The sequence below is a fragment of the Myotis davidii genome, unplaced genomic scaffold (assembly GCF_000327345.1).
Source record: "Myotis davidii unplaced genomic scaffold, ASM32734v1 scaffold802, whole genome shotgun sequence".
In the NCBI taxonomy this organism is placed as follows: domain Eukaryota; kingdom Metazoa; phylum Chordata; class Mammalia; order Chiroptera; family Vespertilionidae; genus Myotis; species Myotis davidii.
This window is the reverse complement of record NW_006295887.1, coordinates 394,948-416,564: the sequence shown is the minus strand read 5'-3', so window position 1 is coordinate 416,564 and position 21,617 is coordinate 394,948. Positions and strand designations below refer to the sequence as shown.

The following is a 21,617-nucleotide window of genomic DNA, read 5'->3' as shown; positions in this document are numbered from 1 at the left end:
AATGTCCGATTGCAGCTTAGGTCTGCTCCCTGCTGGCAAGTGGACATCCGCCGAGGGCTGTCGGGCTGCCAGAGGGATGTTTGACTGCCAACTTGGGCCTGATCCCCCAGGGAGTGGGCCTAAGCCAGCAGGTGGACATCCTCCAAGGGGTCCCAGACTGCAAGAGGACATAGGCTGGGCTGAGGGACACCCCCCCCCGACCCCCCAGTGCACAAATTTTTGTGCACTGGGCCTCTAGTATATATATAAAAAAGAAAAAGCTCAAAAAAAGCCAGAGGAAGTGAAATGAAGGAAACATCAGAGATCAGAGTGGAAATAGATGACATAGAAACTAAAACAACAATACAAAAGATCAATGAAACCAAGAGCTGGTTCTTTGAAAAGATAGCCCTCGCTGCTTTGGCTCAGGGGATAGAGCATCGGCTGTGGGCTGAAGTGTCCCAGGTTCGGTTCTGGTTCAGAGCACATACCTGGGTTACACGCTCCATTGTTGAAGGCATGCAGGAGGCAGCTTATTAATGATCCTCTCTCATCATTGATGTTTATCTCTCTTTCTCTTTCCATCTCCCTTCCTCTATGAAATCAATAAGAATATATATTTTGAAAAAAAAAGATAAATAAGATTGATGAACCATTAGCCAGAATCATCAAGAAACAAAGAGAGAGAACCCAAATAAGTAAAATTAGAAATGCAAGAAAAGTAACAACTGACACCACAGAAATACAAAACGTTGCAAGAAAATATTATTAGCAACTATATGCCAACAAGTTGGACAACCTGGTCAACATGGACAAATTCCTGGACAAATATAATCAGAAAACCTGAATAGACCAATAACAACTAGTGAAATTGAAGCAATAATATAAAATACTCCCAGCAATCAAAAGCCCAGGACTGGATGAATTCACAGTCCTGTTTTACCAAATACTGAAAGAAGAATGAACACATATTCTCCTTGAACTATTACAAAAAAATTTGAAGTGGAAGGAAAAAGAATTATAGGCCAATATCCCTGATAACTATAAGATGCTAAAATCCTCAACAAAGCATTAGCAAATCGACCCAACAATACATTAAAAATATACACCGCCCCAACCGGTTTGGCTCAGTGGACAGAGCGTCAGCCTGTGGACTCAAGGGTCCCAGGTTTGATTCTGGTTAAGGGCATGTACCTTGGTTGCGGGCACATCCCCAGTAGGGAGTGTGCAGGAGGCAGCTGATCGATGTTTCTCTCTCATTGATGTTTCTAACTCTCTATCCCTCTCCTTTCCTCTCTGTAAAAAAAATCAATAAAGTATATTAAAAAAATCATACACCATGACTAATGTGATTTATTTCAAGGATGCAAGGCTGGTAAAATATTCACACACCAAAAAATATGATATATTATATTAACAAAATGAAGGATAAAATCACATGATCATATCAATAGATGCAGAAAAAGCATTCAACAAAACCCAACACCGACTTTGGATAAAAACTCTCAGCAAAGTGGGAATAGAGGGAACATACCTCAACATAATAAAGGCCATATATGACAATATCAAACCAAATGGGCAAAAACTAAGTGTTTCCCTCAAGAACAGGAACAAGACAGTTGTCCGCTTTCATCATTTTCATTCAAAATAGTACTGTTAATCCTAGCCACAGTGATTAGACAAGAAGAAAAAATAAAAGGCATCCACATTGGAAAGGAGGAAGTAAAACTGTCATTATTCACACATGACATAATATTGCACATAGAAAACCCTATAAATTCCACTAAAAAACTACTAGGTTTAATTAATGAATTTGGCAAAGTAGCAGGATACAAAATCAACACCCAGAAATTCATGGCACTTTTATATACCAATAATGAACTCTCAGAAAAAGAAACTTAAAAAAAATCCCATTTACCAACAGCAACAACAAAAACAAGATAACTGGGAATAAACTTAACTAAGGAGGTAAGTAAAAGGCCTGTACTTGAAAAACTATAGTACATTAAACAAGGAAATAGAGGAAGATACAAACAAGTGGAAGTATATACCGTGTTCATAGAGTGGAAGAATTAACCTCATTAAAATGTCCTCACTACTCAAAGCAATCTACAGATTTAACACAATCACTACTAAAATACCAATGGCATACTTCACAGATCTAGAAAAAATATTCCAAAAATTTATATGGAACCAAAAAAGACCTTGAATAGCCTCAGCAATCTTGAGAAAGAAGAACAAAGTTAGAGGGATCACAATACCAGATATCAAACTATACTACAAAGCCACTGTAATCAAAACCTGGTATTGACATACGAACAGGCATCTAGACCAATGGAACACAACAGAGACCCCAAAAATTGACCCACACCATACTAATCAATTAATATTTTACAGAGGAGCTAAGAATATACAATGAGTTTAGCTGGTGTGGCTCAGTGATCGAGTGTCGACCTATGAACCAGGTGGCTACCGGTTCAATTCCTGGTCAGGGCACTTGACCAGATTGCATGCTCAATGATTCTCTCTCAATGAAGTCTCTTCAATAAATGGTGTTGGGAAACTTGGACAGGTAAATGCAAAAAGAAATGAAACTAGACCATCAACTTACACCATAAACTCAAAATGGATACGAGCCTTAAATGTAAGTCTCAGAACTATAAAAAGTCTAGAAGAAAACATAGGCAGTAAAATTTCAGACGTCTTACGTAGCAGTATTTTCACCAGTACATCTCCTAGGGCAAGGAGAACAAAGAAAGAAAATAAACACATGGGACTACATCAAACTAAAAAATCTTCTGCACAACAGAATGAAAGGGGAACCTATGGTTTGGGAGAGCATATTTGCCAATGATGCATCTTGATAAGGGGTCAATTTCCAATATATATAAAGAACTCATAAAACTCAACAAAAGGAAGACATACAATCCAATTAAAAAATGGGCAAAGGACCTGAATAAACGCTTCTCCAAAGTGGTCATACAGATGGCCAAGAGAAAAAATGCTCAATGTACTAATCATCAGAAAGATGACATTAAAACTACAATGAGGTATCACCTCACACCTGCCAGAACGGCTACCATCAACAAATCAACAAATGGTAAGTATTGGTGAGGATGTGGAGAAAAGGAAACCCTAATACACTGCTGGTGGGAATGCAGACTGGTGCAGCCACTGTGGAAAATAATATGGAGTTTCCTAAGAAAATTAAAAATGATACTGCCTTTTGACCCAGCGATCCCACTTCTGGGAATATATCCTAAGAAACCTGAAGCACCAATCAGAAAGGATATATGTACCCCTATGTTCATAGCAGTGGTATTTACAAAAGCTAAGATCTGAAAACAGCCCAAGTGCCCATCAGTACATGAGCGGATAAAAAAACTGTGGAACATTTACACAATGGAATACTATGTGGCTGTAAAACAGAAGGATCTCTTACCCTTTGTGACAGTATCGATGGACATGGAAATTATTATGCTAAATGAAATAAGCCAGTCAAAGAAAGACAAATATCAGATGACCTCACTTATATGTAGAATCTAATGAACAAAAGAAACTGACAAACAAAACAGAAGGAAGCAGGGCAGGGGTGTGGTGTGGGGGAGAGGTTAACTAAAGAATTTATATACATATATGCACAGCCCATGGACGCACACAATAACACAGTGAAGGCTGGGATGGGGTGGAGGCTGACTGGAGGTTGGCAAAGGGAAGAAAATGGGGGGCATCTGTAATACTGTCAACAATAAGATAAAATTTAGAAAATAAATAAAATTAGAACTGCCAACTATTGATAGACCAATGACAGGTTGTTGGAATTGCAATTTCTTTAAAACTTTTAATGGCAAATAGCTCTTATTACTTCTAGGCTCATCATACCTCTTTCTGCATGATGAGAAGGAAGCTTTGAAATCCTGGTACTCAACTTGCTCTTCTCTTATAAAGAAACTAGAGGCCAGGTGCACTCGTGCACTTGGTGAGGGGGCCCTCAGCCTGGCCTGCGCCCTCTTGCAGTCCAGGAGTCCTCGGGGAATGTCCACCTGCCAGCTCAGGCCCACTCCCTGGGGAATCGGGCCTAAGCTGACAGTCACACATCCCTCTGGCAGCCTGGGAGCCCTTGCGGGGTGTCCACCTGCCAGCTTAGGCCCACTCCTGGCGGGGGAGGGAGGCCTAAGCCTTCAGTCAGACATCCTTAGCACTGCCAAGGAGGCGGGAGAGGCTCCGTCCACCACTGCTGCACTTGCAGCCATTAGCCTGGCTTGTGGCTTAGCAGGGCTCCCTCTGTGGGAGTGCACTGACCATCAGGGGCAGCTCCTGCGCTGAGCGTCTGCCCCATGGTGGTCAGTGCACATCATAGTGACTGGTTATTCCTTTAGGGTCAATTTGCATATTAGCCTTTTATTATATAGGTTTCTATGAGGCAGACACAGAGAACTGATTGCTGGTTGCCAGAGGCAGAGGTAGGAGATGAGCAAAATGGGTGAAGGGGTCAAAAGGTACATATTTTCTGACAATTAAAACCACAATGAGATATCACCTCACACCTGTGAGAGTGATTATTATCAGTAAATCAACAAACAGCAAGTGTTGGCGAGGATGTGGAGAAAAGAGAACCCTTAAGCATCATTAGTGGGAATGCAGATTGTTGTAGCTGCTATGGAAAACAGTATGGAGGTTCCTCAAAAAATTAAAATAGAACTACGATATGACCCAGCAATTTTTCTTCTGGGTATTTATCTGAAGAAATAGAAAAAACTAATTTGAAAAGATATATACAACCCTATGTTCATTGCAGCATTATTTACAACAGCCAAAATATAGAAGTAACCTAAGTGTCCATGGATAGATGAATGGATAAAGAAGTTGTGGTACATATATACAATGGAATACTACTTAGTTATAAAAAGAATGGAATTTTATCATTTACAACAACATTGATGGACCTAGAGGGTATTATGCTAAGTAAAATAATTCATACTGAGAAAGACAAATACCATATGATTTCACTTACATGTGGAATCTAAAACAAAATAAATAAACAAACAAAACAGAAATAAATTCATAGATACAGAGAACAAATTGATGATTTCCAGATGGGGGGAGTTGAGGGGTGGGTGAAAAAAATGAAAAGGATTAAAAAGTCAAATTGACAGTTATAAAGATAGTCACAGGGATGTAAATACAGCTTAGGGAATATAGTCAATAATATTGTAATATTTATGTATGGTGTCAGATGGATACTAAACTTATAGGGGTGATCACTTCGCAAGTTATATAAATGTCTAAGCACTATGTTGTACACCTGAAACTAATATAGTATTGTATGTCAACTGTAATTAAAAAATAAAAATTTAAAAGGCCAAAAAAAGGTACAAATTTCTAGTTATAAAATGTCATGGGGAGGTAATGAACAGCATGGTTACTAAGGTTAATAATACTGTATTGCATATTTGAACACTGCTAGGAGAGTAAATCTTAAAAGTTCTCCATAACAAGAAAAACATTTGTAACACACTGTGGTGATGGATGTTAGCTAGACTTACTGTGATGATCATTTTGCAATGTGTACATATATTACATCATTACACTGTATACCTGAAAGTAATATAGTGCCATATATATCAATTATACCTCAATAAAATTTTTATGAGATAATAACATTTGCAATAATTTTTGGGAGAGTCATCTACTCGAAGCAGGGGATGATTGAAAATAATACTTAAATGACAAGTAGGAAAGGGCAACGAAGCCACTTCCTGGTTTCTCCTAATAAGCTTTTATACTTTTAATTGAAATAAGTTCAGAGGTTATTAGATACTTATGCATTCATAGGTAAATGCAAGGGAAAAGCATCCAAATAACTGATTGGTTATTTGCAGTTTGGGATCATTAACACTTCTATTAAAAAAATTAAAGTCCTGGCCAGTGTGGCTCAGTTGGTTGAAGCATCATCCCATGCATCAAAAGGTGGCAGGTTCAATCCCAGGTTGGAGCATTTTGGGGAGGTTTCCAACAGATGTTTTTTTTTTCCACTCTCTCTCTCTCTCTCTCTCTCCCCCAACCCCTTTCTCTAAAAATCCATTAAAAAATAAAGAGAGAACTTTACCAGAGTTTTCTCAAAATGAAGAATAAGAAGGCAATAAATATATAACTGGGAAATATTTAAAAGAAAAGAAAACCTCTGCATTTCGGAGTGTAGAATACACACAATAATTTCTCTACTATAAACTCCTTTTTCAAAACCAGAGTTCATCACAGAAACATGAGCTTAAAAAATTAATCATCAGGCCATGAATTGTACTGCCATAAAAGAAAGCCATTCTTTCCTGCATATAAACAACATTACTACAATACATACAGATGCGTGCCTCAGTACCTTGGTGCAATGGTGTATTTACTTGTATAAATATTTAAAGTCAGACCTTTGAATTTATAATGAAGTAGCACAGCACTTTAAAAAACAAGGCACTATTAAATTTAGATGCATGACAAATAGAATTCTGTTCAGAATACTAATTGCTGCTGTTGATATTCTAAAACTAAAAAAAAGTAATGATACTCAGATTTCATCTTAATAAGCCTAATACATGTGCAGAAAACTTAATAAGTCTTGATGAAGCCTTATTGCTAAAATTGTGTATTTATCAGCCAGGCTTTGCAACTGAGGCACAAGCAAGCTTCCTGTCTGGTACTTTTCCCCTTGCTCTTATTTTAATGACACACATTCAATTATCACAGGAAAGAAAAGAATAAACTCAGAAACATCTGTAGTTTACATATAATGACTGGGTGTTCCCCATGGAGACTGACCCTTTCACAGACGCAGGTGCTGAAAGGCTAGGTGATGGGGGATGCTCGCATGTGTAAATGTATAACATGATTATGAAAAATTCAATAGACACGGTTATTTTCCACCTTAGTTTGTGTTAACGTTAAGTTTGCACATTATAATTATGTGCTCTTATAATTATTCTCCTGCTCCAGCATGTGGTAGTCAAATATACATGCTCTTAGTGGAGTTCACGTATCACCAACCTAGAACGTACTAATTATATAACAAGGTTGAATTCTGTGTTTGCAACTCTTAGGCAACCATAACTTTACCTGTGATTGGAACATTTGCTGCCATGCTTTTTTCCTTGCTCTCATCTCTGCAGGCTCTTGAAACTTCTAAAAATCAAACATATGACAATAAAAATGTATGTCAGGGTTATATTTATGGACTAGACCTTTGTTTGATTTTTTAAAAACTACCATTCCTATTATTTTCACTGTCTCCCCACCTTTTTCTTTCTTTCTTCTTCTTTTTTTTTTTAATTATTGCTTAACGTATTACAAAGGGTATTACGTATGTGACCTTTTTTCCCCCCGCCCTTGACAATCTCCTGGCCTCCCCTAGACGCCCCCCCTTTTTTAATCCTCCAGTTTATTTCTTGCCTGAAATAGTACTGTTCCTTCTAAAAGGAAAACTTTTCTAAAACTAAGGTATCTCTATGTTGTTTTCATGAAAAAATTATTTAGCTTGACATCTATCAAATTTGAAGGGGGCTTAAAACAGTGAGTCTTAAATACTGTGCATGTATATCAACTTCTGAATACATCCTGAGTAACTCATTGCTGTATTGGAAATACCACAATAGTGGCTTACTGACATATTTTAATAGTAATGTTAAAATAGTCACAATTTCTGGATACTAAAATTTTAGAGGGCATAAATCCATTGATTCGTATCATCAGTTTAGATTTTTATAATACTGTGTTATAAAGACAACCTTAAAAAGAATGTTTATAAATTATGAGTAAATTCTATTAAGTGATATCAAAAACTTTACAGTACTTTATGGAATCATTTTAATGGAATCATCTTCATCTTTGTAGGATGATCAAAATTACCCACTGCCCAGTGATTAGTTCTGTTAAGATTTCATAACTTATAAAAACGTAATTTATTGGAAATTCAGTAACACTGAAGCCCTACAATTAGGTTTCCTATGCCTGTGAGACTAAACAAAATCATATATTTATTGAAAGGTGGTATGTAAAACAAATAACCTATTATGTATATTAAAATCTGAGGTATTCTCTAGCCCCCTTTATTTTATAGGTACACCTTGAGAAAGAAGGAGTCACGTTGACTCTGAATGGGTTTTTGCTGTGGACCAACCCTTGAACAGTAGTTACCTTGTTCCCAGGTAAGAACTCTGTTGAACCACGGAGTGTATTTTGCTTCCTTTATTTCACTATTGTCATTCAGAATGGATGGCAAGCTGCAAGATGATTCATTACTGTGAATGGCCGACCTATCTTCACCCTCTTCTGTAGGGGCTCTTTTCAATAATACTGTTGCCTACAGTGTTTGAAAGAAAGCACAAAGAAATAACAAACTGTAGCTATATTCCCCTTGTCTCAAAGACCCAATCTTCAAATACAATTTAGGTTAAGCTTTACTTAGGATTTAATTTGCTTTCTGACATTTAACTGAAATTAAAATGTCTTCAAGATAGAATAACATCTGATTATTTTCCAGCAGAATCTAATTCTTTGTAATAACTTACATTAGAAATAATACTTTCTTTTGGAGGACTGAATCTTATGCAGAAGTGTTTTTCTATCTGTGAAATATGTGTGTGAGATGCGACCGCCTCTGTTAATCTGGGCTGGTTTACCCAAGATTTTCTCTTTCATTGCATGAGTCCTTCAGTGGTTTGAGAAAGAGATCTGGAAAAATGTGGCCTCGTGGTATCCCCATTCCTCTACAGATAAATGACCCCCGAACTTCCCCCAAATGGGAAAATTGCGTAAAAACTTGGTGGCTGAGGAGGAGTCACTAAGCAACAAAAGAACTGTTCTAAATGATAATCTTCCGTCAAGAATAAAGTTGTTCTGTTGCTAAGTCTGCTGGGGAGCCTGGGAAACTTAACCACTATACTGTTTTACTGTTTTCAAAGGGTACTGAACTGTCTTATCACATCACCTCATGTACTGGGCAAGGAGGAGGGCACAGATTTTATCACAGCCAAATTAAGAGGTAGAGAAAAAGTGGCAATTAACAGGATAGGTTACTATCTCTTAATTCGCAGGTCAGCACTCTTAAAAATATGCTGGTAACAAGAGTAAAACCACCAATGATAGCATCGTCCTGCTGCCAGAGTATGTTTCTTTCTCACTCCTTACTCAGAAGTGATTTGCCCAGGCGGTTGGGAGAGGGAACTTTGATGAGTTGCTCACTTTTCATTGGTATCTGACAACAGTAGTAAATGCAGTGCAGTGTCCAACACAATCTGTGGGAAAGGGAGGTGAGATTCTACACATTAATATGAAGAATGGAGCTGGACCAAGCCTCACAGGTCATGTTAGTCCAAGGGTGAAGTAGTTACAACAGAATTTTCCAGTAAACAAGAGGGATGATAATCTTTCCTTGTAATTAACATGAAAGAAGGCGAAAATGTCCTCACAGGGAGAATCACTGAGGCAGAACATGGAAGATCTGACCTTGTAAGTTTGGTTTTGAAAAACACAGCCACTATCATCGGCCTTAATATTCCTGCAACATACTCCTGCCCTCTGCCCTCCCCAGGACTGTATGGCTTCCTGGGCCGTTGGCCTATCCTAGAGGATGGATCAGCTGATTTCAGGGTATTTAAGAAGTTGTAGTCTCCTTGGCCAAAGGACTTAGTCTCAAGTTAGCCTTGGGATTCCTCTACATGTATAAAGTGATCCCTGGATTTTACTCTAGTTGTGACAAATCTCTGCTGGGGTGATCTGCACAGTATCCCTATATCTGAAGACTGGGGTTCAGTAGAGTGTGCTGCCCTTGAAATTCAGGGCTGGCTCCCATAGAGCCCCAATCTCAGCTGCCTACAAGAACCATTGCTCTGCACCTGCTTCTAGAATCTTCCAGAAGAAAGAGGTGAAGGGTAGTACCAGGTCTTTGACTGCCATATGCACCATCCTGGCATGCCTCATTTCTAGATCCTGATCTAGGCTGTCCCCAAGGAGACTTAAGTTCTGACTCTGTGTGTCCAATAATCCTGGGTATATGAAAAGCATTTTAGAATATGAACATAAAGAACTGACCAAAATTCTGTAGTTATAAAGCTATAATTTTCTCTTTCTGATATTTCAAATAATTCAATCTTTCTGAGAGCACTTCAAATATGCATTTCTCCCTCATATTACCTTATGCAACAACTGTAACTAATAATTTCTTGGCATGAGTTCAAGATAGCCATTGTCTTAAAACACATCTATACTAATAAAAACCTATGTGGTCGTCACGCCCTCACACATGAGAATGGTTGCTTTGACTCTATTGGCCACGGAGCCAGCAAAGAGAACATTAGCTCTCCCCAATGGGTAATCATCCATCATAAAGAAATCTACAATATAAGTCCCTAAGGAGCAGGGAATAATGATAAGCAAGGACAGAAACAAAAGTCAAATTCAAACAAGGAATGGTCTGCAGTTTGTAGTTCAAAACAAATTCTATAGAGTCAGGAAAAACATCTGTATTATTTGCAGATCTTTTTGAAAGACATATTTCTAAGGAAGCCCCCAGTGTGAATGATTTTTCAGTCTGAGACTGGAAACACTAACCCATACAGTACCAGAACAAAAGGCCAGGGAAGAGTGAACAAGCTGCTCTACACATCTCACACGGGGTTTGGAAGCACTCACAAACCGAAGTTCCCTATCTGAAAAATGTCACCAGACAACAATGTTACCATAGGCCTTCTGATTAGTGCTTATGAATGGACTATGCATGGGTTGTTTTTTAAAATCCTCACTTGAGGACATGTTTTTATTGATTTGAGAGAGAGAGAGGAAGGGAGAGAGAGGAAGTGAGAGAAACATGGATGAGAGAGAGAAATATCAATTGGTTGCTGCCCTTAATCATCTGACTAGGGATTAAATCTGAAAACTGGGTATGTGCCCTAACTGGGAATCGAACCTGCCACCTTCTGGAGGACAAGGTGATACTTCAACCAAGCCACACTGGCCAGGGCTGCATGGGTTTTAACTTATCTGTTAACTCATAAAAACTCTGTTTGATTTCATACATTTGGAAGCCAGGAGCAAAGACGAGACTGTCTCACTGTCCTCAGCAGTCTGAAGCCTAAGTCAATACCAATCAACTAGTTCCTCACTTTCCTGCCTTCCCAGAAGCCAGCAGAAAGGACTCAGAAATTCAATTAAAAGGCACATATTTGTAAAATGACTGATAGTGATAGCTCCATATTTCAGATCTTACAAAAGATAAAAGTGTCCTATTAATTATACTGAACAGCATACCTAGAATTATTAGCTCAATTCTACTAGAAATTTTCTCCAAGTTCAGTTGAAATATGAATCCTGCTAGGTCTGGAATTCCCAGAGTCATCTAGGCTAACTCTTAATTTATATGTAGAAACTTATCAATTGTGATACTCAAATGCATAAGTAGATAAATGAAGATATTAATGAAAAAGACTTTGTGTCTAAAACACCATTAAGAAAAATAAATGGTGAATATAAAACTGCTCACATATTACAACAAATTGTACAAATGTATATAAAAAGAGTTCCTACAAGTTAATAAGAAAAGATATTACTAACCTAATAGAAAAATGAGCAAAGAACATGAACTGGCAAATTATAAAAGAAGAAATACAAATGACTAACAAATAGGCAGGGGAAAATTTGACCTCAACTGTAATTAAAGGTCAGATGAACAACAACAAAAATTGGATGTCATTTGTACTTTTCAATTTGGTGCTAAAAAATGTTGATAGTACCCAGTTCCATAAAGAGTTCAAAGAAATGATATTTTCATCCATTCTTGGTAACTCTGATGACTCTTCCAGAGTAAGCAGTGCATAGCAAATACCTAAGAGATTCACTTAATTTTTGACCTAAAAACTTTACATATAAGAATTCATTCTAAGGAAGTGGGATGGGTATTTGGAAAAGCTGAATTGCTCATGTTTTTTGAAACCTTTATCTAGAGAAAAAATTAAAAACAACTTAAATCAGCGGTTCTCAACCTGTGGGTCATGACCATCGGAAAACACATATAGCATATCAGATATTTACATTACGATACATAACAGTAGCAACATTACAGTTATGAAGTAGCAACGAAAATAATGTTACGGTTGGGGGTCACCACAACATGAGGAACTGTATTAAAGGGTGGAGGCATTAGGAAGGTTGAGAACCACTGAAAATCAGGCTCAACAACAGGAGTCTAGTCAGAGAGACTGGAATATTCATACAAGAGTGTTTGGACAGCCATGGGAAATTATGTAGAACATGTGACGAATAGAAAAGAAGTTCATTTGTGACAAGTGGGAGAAAAGAAGCTACGTACACAAACAATGTAACCCATGTCAATACATTAACTATCAAAAACCATACACCTCAATGTCAAAAGGTTAAATATCTGGAGAGTCAGATAATGGCAATTTTTTCTTCTTCTTTTTGGTTACCTTCACATTCCAAGTTGGTATGTTTTTTTCCCCCTGCTAGTAGTAGTTGGTATATTTTTTTTCCCTGCTAGTTTTTTAAAGAATACATATGCTGGATAGAAAAGAATCAAATTTTTGTGATGGGAGGACTGCATGGTGGACTTACAAACACAGCAACTGCAAGTAACCATATAGGATGGTCTGAAATTAAAATTAAAAGTAATTCATGGTGGGTATCTTCCCTGACAAAAGTCAATCTTTACCTTAACTGAGCCTATCTGATGTCTTTAGGCATAAAAAATAACATACTTTTGGGATAGCAAAGTAATTTCCGCTTTTCCTGGATGCCTCAGAATACAACCACTGGAGAAAAAAAAAAAAAAAGTAGAGACCACAAATCCCCTTATTGTTATTGTTATCAAGTTAATTGTTGACTGTTAACTATCCTATAATTACAAATGTGATTTGTTTTACTTTTTACCCAATCCCAGAGATTCTGTTTTCTCCTGCCTCCCTAATCTATAACCAATGAATTTCATGTAACACCTTTACATCTTCCTCTTTGATTCTGATGTATAAAATAAGAAGTAAAACTGCCATTTTCCAGAACATTTCCTCAATCTATTGAGATTTTGCTTCCCGGCAACTGTTATCAGTTTGGCTGAAATAAACTCATAAAAATGCAATAGGTTTCAACATTTCTTACACTGACATTTACTTGCTGCAGTTGGCAGGATCCCAAAGAAGCTCATCCAGGACCACCCCGTGAACCTGGACCCAATGCTAGGTACCAGCAAGGGCCCATTGAGCCCCACTGGCTCCCAACCTCACTTCAGGTAAACTTGGGTGAGTCATCTCTTTGAATTCACAACCTTCCCTTGCTTGTGGAAGAGGGCCTGATTTTATTTGAGCTGTTCTTAGAAAAATCTTTGAGGTAGCACTAAAGGATAGGAGTTGAGATGGGTGGCTGGTTTTAATTTTTTTTTTTTTAATTGGAACTACTTAACTGAAAATCTGAACAACACTTTTGTTGGGTAAGTGAAAGCCTGAACTCATTTGGCTCTGAAGATAAGGGGTACTTCCTCCCCCCAGCTTGAACTTCAGGTATTCTTAGATGACAAAGAATCTTTGTGGAAGTGTCAGAGGGTATCCCTCACTATATGCATGAATCTCAAAGGGAATTCCAAGTCAACTGTAATTAAATAATTGACTTGTCCTGGAGTGTGAGTTGGTTACTTAGTGCTCTGAGTCCTCACAGTGGTACCAGACAGCTGGGAGAGAAATCAAGACACATAAGAGGGTTGAAAAGTGAATGGGGAGGTGACAGCTCTTTGGAGCTCAACCCATAAGCTGCACACTTCAACCCACCACACAACATTCCTAGAAATTTGTTCAGACTCTGTAGATATCCAAAGAAAACTAAAATTAACATGGGAAATCATGCCTGTAAGGTTGACGGACCCAAAAAACCTTAGCTTCTGTTACCCAAAAAACTTTAGCTTCTGTTAATACTCCTGGCAGGTTATATGCATAATTTGTATGAACTGTAACTTGCAAGTATCTATAGAAATGAGAAAATTTAACCAAAAATGGTATCAGCTTGAAAGTCCCAAAGTGAGGGATTTTTGACATCTCCAGACTGATTTTTCTGCATGCTCAATAAGAAAAAGCCAGCTCTAAAATTAAACTGAAAGAATGAAAAGCTTATCTTGATTGGAAATTAGAAGCTTCTAGGAGAGCCTCAGAAATTATTTTTTCTACAGGAAGTTAATAAGAAAATTTTAGAGACTATCTCTGAACTAAAGAAGGTTTCTGAAGCTAATAAATGCCAACACTCCTTCTACAGCTCTTCCATTATATCCTTTGCTCTCTGAGCTACCTTGTCTAGACTTGCCCTCCCCCTACCTTCTTTCTTTCATTTATATCTTCTCTACTACCACTTTCTATTGAACTAGGGGAAAATGAAAATAGAAATCCAGACAAGGATAAGCCAAGAATTCTAGCAGCTCCCTTCAGGGGGAAAAAAGTCTCAGGTAGAAGGGAACCAGTGATTGTATAAGTTCCTTGGACCATAACATAATTAAGGACCTCAATGGGCACAAAGGAATTTGTTAGAACATATGATCCTGGCTATTCTGACCTGTTGCAAATAATATACCTACTGGTTTCTGAAGAAGGGCAATAGAATGGCTGAATAAGGTTAGCTGGCATACGCATGTAGAGTGTTTTTTAAAACAAAGACAGACTAGGAAAAATGCAGGGAATTAGCTCACTGGCTTTACCAAGCCATACCTAACATTTTCCCCTGGAAAATGAACGGGTCCTATATCCAGCAATGTAAAAGAAAGCCTGATGAGTCAGTGCTTGACATCTTTGAATGTTTTGAAAAACTTTCCAACAATACTCAGGTCTGTCTCCAGATAGTTTAACGATCATCAAAATGACCCCTTATTAAATTTGACATTTTTGGAAGGACTAGATGAAGAGCTTGTAACTTTGGTTAAACAATATAAACTGTCAGACCACACATAATGATGAACTGGCTATTCTGCCTGATGAACTATGTAAAACTATTTAAAGGAGAGAAAAAGATAAATCTACCAAAATCATGAACTTACATCTCCAACAATTAAGCAATCAAGTCAGAGGTACACAAAGGTCCCTTAGAAAAGGGTAGAGACGAGTCTATTTTTATTCTAAAATGTCAGGTTGCTATAGAAGGATTATAGAAAACTAAAATAGAATTTAGAAAAAGAAAAACAACAGAATCAAGCATAGAGCTACTCTGAGGACTATGAGAGAGCATTTCTCCTTCTCCTTACTAATACTTTAAGATAAATTAAAATTACCATAAAGGGAAATTACTAAGGCCTTTGGAGATATTGGGGTTATTTTATCCATTCTTAGCCCTCTTCTTCAGAGGAAAGCTTCTGTAAAAATGGTAGGGGTATCTAATTAACCAAGGACTGTTGTTAAATCAGAACCTATCCCCTTCCAACTAGGGAATGTTATGGGCAACATATATTTTTACTAGTCAGATCAGTCTCAATTCACCTAATAGGGAGAGATTTTCTTGAAACCCATGATGCCCACATACTAGTATCCTTTTTCCCAGAAAGGTGAAATGTATTTAGAACTAAATGAATTGGATACTGAACCAATTGGAAAAATAATGATTTTAAAGAAACTTCTACATAAGGAAAATAATCTTAAGACTGAGTGTTTGTTGCAGGACATTCCAATGCAATTTTGGGCCTTTCCAATGGCAAGATCAAGTAAGTCACTCGTATTAAAATAACTATTTTTATTTTTTGGTTAATACTCACCTGAGGAAATCTTTTCCACTGACTTTTAGAGAGAGTGGACGGGAGAGGGAGACACAGAGAGAGAAACATTGATTGGTTGCCTCCCTCATGCACCCTGGCTGGGGCTGGGGTTCGAGCCTGCAACCGAGGTATGCGCCCCTGACTGGAATCGGACCCTTCAGTCTGTAGACTCCAGACTGCTGAGCCAAACCAGCTAGGGTTAAAATAACTATATGATAGTTATTCTGAGACATCCTGTGGCTCCATTTACCTTGTTATCAGCTCTTCCTGGGGACTGCCAATATTTTTCAGTAATAAATTTATGTAGTGCCTTTTTCAGCATTCCAGTAGAAAAAGACAGTCAATATCTCTTACCTTCACCTGGGAAGATTGCCAATTTACTTGGGACTGTAAGGCCCCAGGAATATACAGAGTCCCACCTATTTCTCCCAGATATTAAAAATTTATTTAAATGATGTTAAATTTCCTAGAGATTCCACTTTAATCCAATATGTGGATGATTTACTTTTGTGCTCTAGGACATTACTAGACTCCCAAAAAGACACAATTTACTTATTACAACAGCTAGCTGTAAAAGGACATAAGGTCTCAAAGGATAAGCTTCAATTTTGCTTACCTCAAGTAAAACACCTTGGCCATCTCATACCTACAGATGGGCTACTGATTAACCCTGAGAGACTCAGAGGAATCCTATATTTTCCTCTTCCAAAAAGAAGAAAGCAGCTTAGAGAATTCCTGGGTTTGACTGGATATTGTCGCAACTGGTTTCCAAATTTTTCAGTAATGACCCATCCTCTATATGTCCTATTAAAGTCAGATCAACCTGATCCAATTCAATGGAACCCCAAAGGGAAACAAGCCTCTACAAGGCTCTAAAGGAAGTATAATATAAAGCTCCTGTTCTGGGACAATCTACTTACAAATTTCCTTTCTTCCTTTTCACACATAAAAATAAAGGGAATGCTTTAGGAGCTCTAACTCAGAAACATGGAGATCATCATAAACCTATAGGCTATGATAGTGAGCAATTAGACTCAGTAGCAAAAAGGGTCCCTTCCTGGATGAGGGCCATCTCTGCTATAGCCATGTTATATACACAAACAGAAGAGATAGTTATGGACTCTCCATTTACTATTCATGTTTCTCATTCTGTTGAATCTTTACTGAACTCTCATCACACCCAACACTTCTGTCAGTCCATTGGCTTCTTATGAGCTACTCCTGCTTTCTGCACCTAATATTACCTTTACTTGGTGTAATTGTCGAAACCCTGTAACTTCGTTACCTGCTTTACAGGATGAACACACCCACAATTGTGTTTTGCTTACTGACCACCTTCTTGTTCCTAGAAATGATTTACAGGAAACGGCCAGTGATAATGCTGATTTAACTTGGTTTAAAGATGGATCTTATATGAAAGATAAACAGGACATTACCGAGCTGGATATGCAATAACTTCCATGGTGGACATAATTCTAAGATTCTATCTACTTGAAATAAAATCTGCACAGCAAGCTGAACTAATTGCTCTAACTTGGGCTTGTCACTTGGCCAAAGATCAAGTAGCCAATATTTACACTGATAGTCACTATGCATTTGGTGTAGCTCATGACTTTGGAATGTTATGGAAGCAGCGAGGCTTCTTAACTTTCTCTGGGCAGCTCATGTAAAATGGAAAATTGGTTGCAGAATTATTAGATTTCATTCAGCAACCCAAACAATTAGCAATTATCAAAATCCCAGGACACTCTAAAACTAACGCCATGGAAGCAAAAGGAAACCATTTAGCCTATGCTGCAGCTAGGCAGGTGGAGTTAAACAGTCAAGTTATTCATACCTGAGAATGCTCCTTGCTTTCTATTAAATCAATAACAGACTATCTTTTACAGTTCCAATAGAGCTGTGGAAGAAGAAAAAAGGATATGGCAACAAAAAGGGGGAACCTTTGACCCAGGCAAACAGAAGTGGCTTGGACCCAATCAGAAATCAATCTCACCAATAGAGGCCCAACTCCCTATACTGAGCTAACACACTGGAAACCTGAAAAGATGATTTAATGGAGTAAACAATATTACTGGAAACTTTCTCCTACTGCAGCTCATAAAGAGTACAGCGGGTGTTCCATTTATTCAAAATAGAACCCAGGAAAACCAATTCATAGATCCCAATGACATTTTCCACTTCCTTTAGGTCAATTTGAGGTATGGCAATTATATTTTATCCAAATACCACTATTTCAGGGATACAAATATATATTAGTTATGATTTGTATGTTTTCTCACTAGTTCAAGGCATTCCCTTACAGGGGAACAACAGCCTTAATGGTTGGTAAATTGTTATAGAAAAAATAATTCCCAATTGGGGAATTTCCTCTGAATAAATCACAGTGACCATGGACTCATTTCACCGAGAAAATAAAAAAATCCACAATTGTTATTGTGCTTATCAACCTCAGTCCTCTGGTTTGGTGGAAGGTAGCATGGTACAATAAAAGTTCAACTAGCCAAAATTTCAGAAGCCTTTAATCTCCCCTGGACAAAAGCTCTCCCTATAGTGCTCCTCAACCTAATATACACTCCTTTTGGTAAACGTAGACTTTCTCTTTATGAAATAGTCACTGGATACCCTAAGCATCTGCATGAAAGGGCATATGAACCAACTTTACTAAAAAGAGACATTCTACATTATTGGTGAGGAATAATTAATCAGTTTAAAGAGATCAATAAATTAGTAACCAATTCATTTCACAGTATATTCCCTGAGAAGAAGATTTCAAAGACCATGGCTTATAACCAGGAGATTTGGTCTATTGGAAAAGACATCAAGAAAAAAACTCTCTCCAACTTCATACTAGGTATTACTAACCAACCCATGCACAGCCAAACTCAAACGAGTTTACTCATGGATACACATTTCTCATTTAAAAAAGGCACCTAACTACGGTTCTCTACTCCTGTCTCTGACACTTATCTCCATCTACAGCGAAGATCAAATATTTTTTGAGAAGTTGCTCCAAGACATCAACAAGGCCTGTATGCTCACAAATTGATGTTGAAAATTGTTAAATTTGTTCTGTGAACTTCTCTCAAACCTTGCTCTTATATCACCTAATTGTTATTGATTGAATATACATAAAAGGATTCTTCTATTGTTACTATCCTCCTTATGGTTTCCTAATGGAAACAATATCTGTCTCCTCAGGCCCCCTTTCTTATTAGATATAAAAAATTTAACTTGGATACCTGCTAACCTTTCTCACCTACCAGACGATATTCTGATTTTCAGTTATGACAATAAAGTTAACGCTTTGTTGAACCATGACCTCCTGGTTCATAGGTCGGTGCTCAACCACTGAGCCATGTTAGTGGGCTGATGTATCTTAAAAGCCCAGGCACCTCAGTTAGATCTTAAGCTTAGATTCTCAGTAGTTCAACTGGCTGGCAAAGGGACCATCCTCAGTAACACTAGAATACTTCCAATGGGAATTAGATGGGCAATACTTAAAAATAGTAAACAATGGGAACTCAGCTCACTATTTAATTATAAAAATCAAAGAGGTGAATGGTTATGCCCCCAATCTATATGGAATACTGAATTCATCTAATCCTGGCCTATTGTATTTACCCTAATAAATAACAATATGTGGTATATAGAAAAAGCACATTTTTAGGGAAGGGTTAGGAAATTCTTCTGTTATACTAAGTAATTTTTATTGTAACAATCTCAAATATACATGGACAACATAAGAAACATTCAAGCCTATGAAGAATTTTGTGAGTTTATTTGAACCAAACCTTGTCCACAATTGTCGGGAAGCAAAATCTCAATGGATTGAGATAATGCTCCAGAGAATGGCAGTTTCACACCTTATTTTATACATTACAATCAAAAGAGGAGACATAAGTGGACAGATGGGAGGCGGGAGAAAGCAAAGCGGGATGGGGGAACCCCTGGGATTGGATAAAAAGTAAAATGACAGACACACACTTCTTTCACTGAGGTGGGCGCAGGATAGTTAATAGTCAACAATTAACTCAATGACAATGAGGGGATTTGTGGTCTCTGCAGAGCGGTGCCTGTGCTTTGAGGGTTCTGGAAAAAGGAAAATTCCTTTGACATTCTAATGATATTTATCGTAGATGCAAAAAGATAAGAGACAGGCTCACTTAAGGTAAAGATTGACCTTTGTCAAGGAAGATACCGGCCTAGGACATGACTACCCACCATAAACTGCTTTTAGTTTTAAAAGTTTTAATTTCAGACCATCCTTGTGGTTATTTTAGGTCTGTGAGTTTGCAAGGTCACCATGCAGGCATTCCCTGAGCTAGTCCCTTTTTTGTCCACAACATTAAATACTATGGTAATATGACATAATACTGAAATTATAAGCAATTAAAAGCAAGGGAAAGTATTCAGATGAATATTCAAGAGAGAACAAGAAACCAGCCCATCATTTAGGGAGAGGTGAGGGGATTCCTGTGACCAGTCACATGTCTGATTGATGTGTGTGTGGGGGCAAAAGGACCAACCTATTCTACCGGTGACACCAGCAGATCACTCTGCTTTGTTTGGAGTTTTCCCAAGTGGAAACAAACATCATTTAAAATAAAAGGAGCCGAAACCGGTTTGGCTCAGTGGATAGAGTGTCGGCCTGCGGACTGAAAGGTCCCAGGTTCGATTCCGGTGAAGGGCATGTACCTGGGTTGCGGGCATATCCCCAGTAGGGGATGTGCAGGAGGCAGCTGATCGATGTCTCTCTCTCATCGATGTTTCTAACTTTCTATCTCTCTCCCTTCCTCTCTGTAAAAAATCAATAAAATATATTTAAAAAAAAATAAAATAAAATAAAAGGAGTATTAAGGCTCTTTGTATTTTAATGAAGCACCCAACTCATTTTTTTTCATATAAAGTAATTACAAATTTTTCTGATTTAAAGTATGCAGCTCAATAATGTAATTGCCTAATAGATTATGCGGGTGCTGTGGACCTTATCGAGTCTTGAGCGGACATAATCCCAGTTTCAGTGCTTAATGATGTATTTATTCAAGAGATGGATTGACTCCCGCTGACAGCAAGGGGACCCACAGGTAAACATCATTTACTTGTGCTGTTTAATTAGCCATTTACCCAAGAGATCAAAGTAAACATTTCTGAGCTTCATTAGACTCTTACTTAACCAAGTAATTGCTAGGAAAGCTTTCTTAAATTTTGAAAATCTTTAAGAATTTTATCTATAGAGAATATTTAACCTATATCATTTACTAAATGTATATATTGTTTCAACACAGGATAACAACTCTGAGATACTTGATTTTGCTAATTGTAAATGGATGTTGCATAAACTAAAACAGTCCTAGAACCCACAAATGCACTTTAGTCCTAAAGCTCCCAATGCTTGCCCTGCCCATATAATTTTGGTAACAATGTTCATTGCTGCTGTGCATTTCTTCATGCAGAACCTAACCATGTGTCTAACTGCTTCTTTACTTCCATCCTTAAGCACAGATGTTGTCATTAATTTATTGATAATTGTTATGATTGCCACTAAGATGAGATCATGATGATTTAAAGGAACAAAGCAGAATATCATTTGATTCCCGAATTTTTAACTGGGCAGCCTCCTCTCATTAATAATGGAGTTATTATCGGAAAATTGTAAGTGGATCGGTTGTCTAGAACTTGGAATATGTTTTCTAATATAAACAACACCCTTTAAAAAAAGTTTAGGTAACAAAGAACATTCAACCAATACTTATTTCACTCTTGACACAGCTGATGTGTTGTACTGAGACAGGCTAGTAAGCCAGGACAGGTGGAATAGGGAAACTGGGACAGATAGCTGAAAAAACGGACAGAGCAATTT

The 21,617-nt window shown here is 37.7% G+C and overlaps 1 protein-coding gene across 7 annotated transcripts in view; it reads right to left on the bottom strand.

The window, feature by feature from the left end:
- KIZ (kizuna centrosomal protein) overlaps positions 1-21,617 on the bottom strand; it is a 113,601-nt gene that overhangs the window by 27,427 nt on the left and 64,557 nt on the right. For all 7 annotated transcript variants that reach the window (XM_006770872.2, XM_015568569.1, XM_015568571.1 and 4 more), the window contains 2 exons: positions 8,164-8,329; positions 7,087-7,152 (listed from right to left, as the gene is read on the bottom strand). In XM_006770872.2, coding sequence (XP_006770935.1) covers positions 7,087-7,152; positions 8,164-8,329 — 232 coding nt within the window. The remainder of the gene's footprint in view (positions 1-7,086; positions 7,153-8,163; positions 8,330-21,617) is intronic.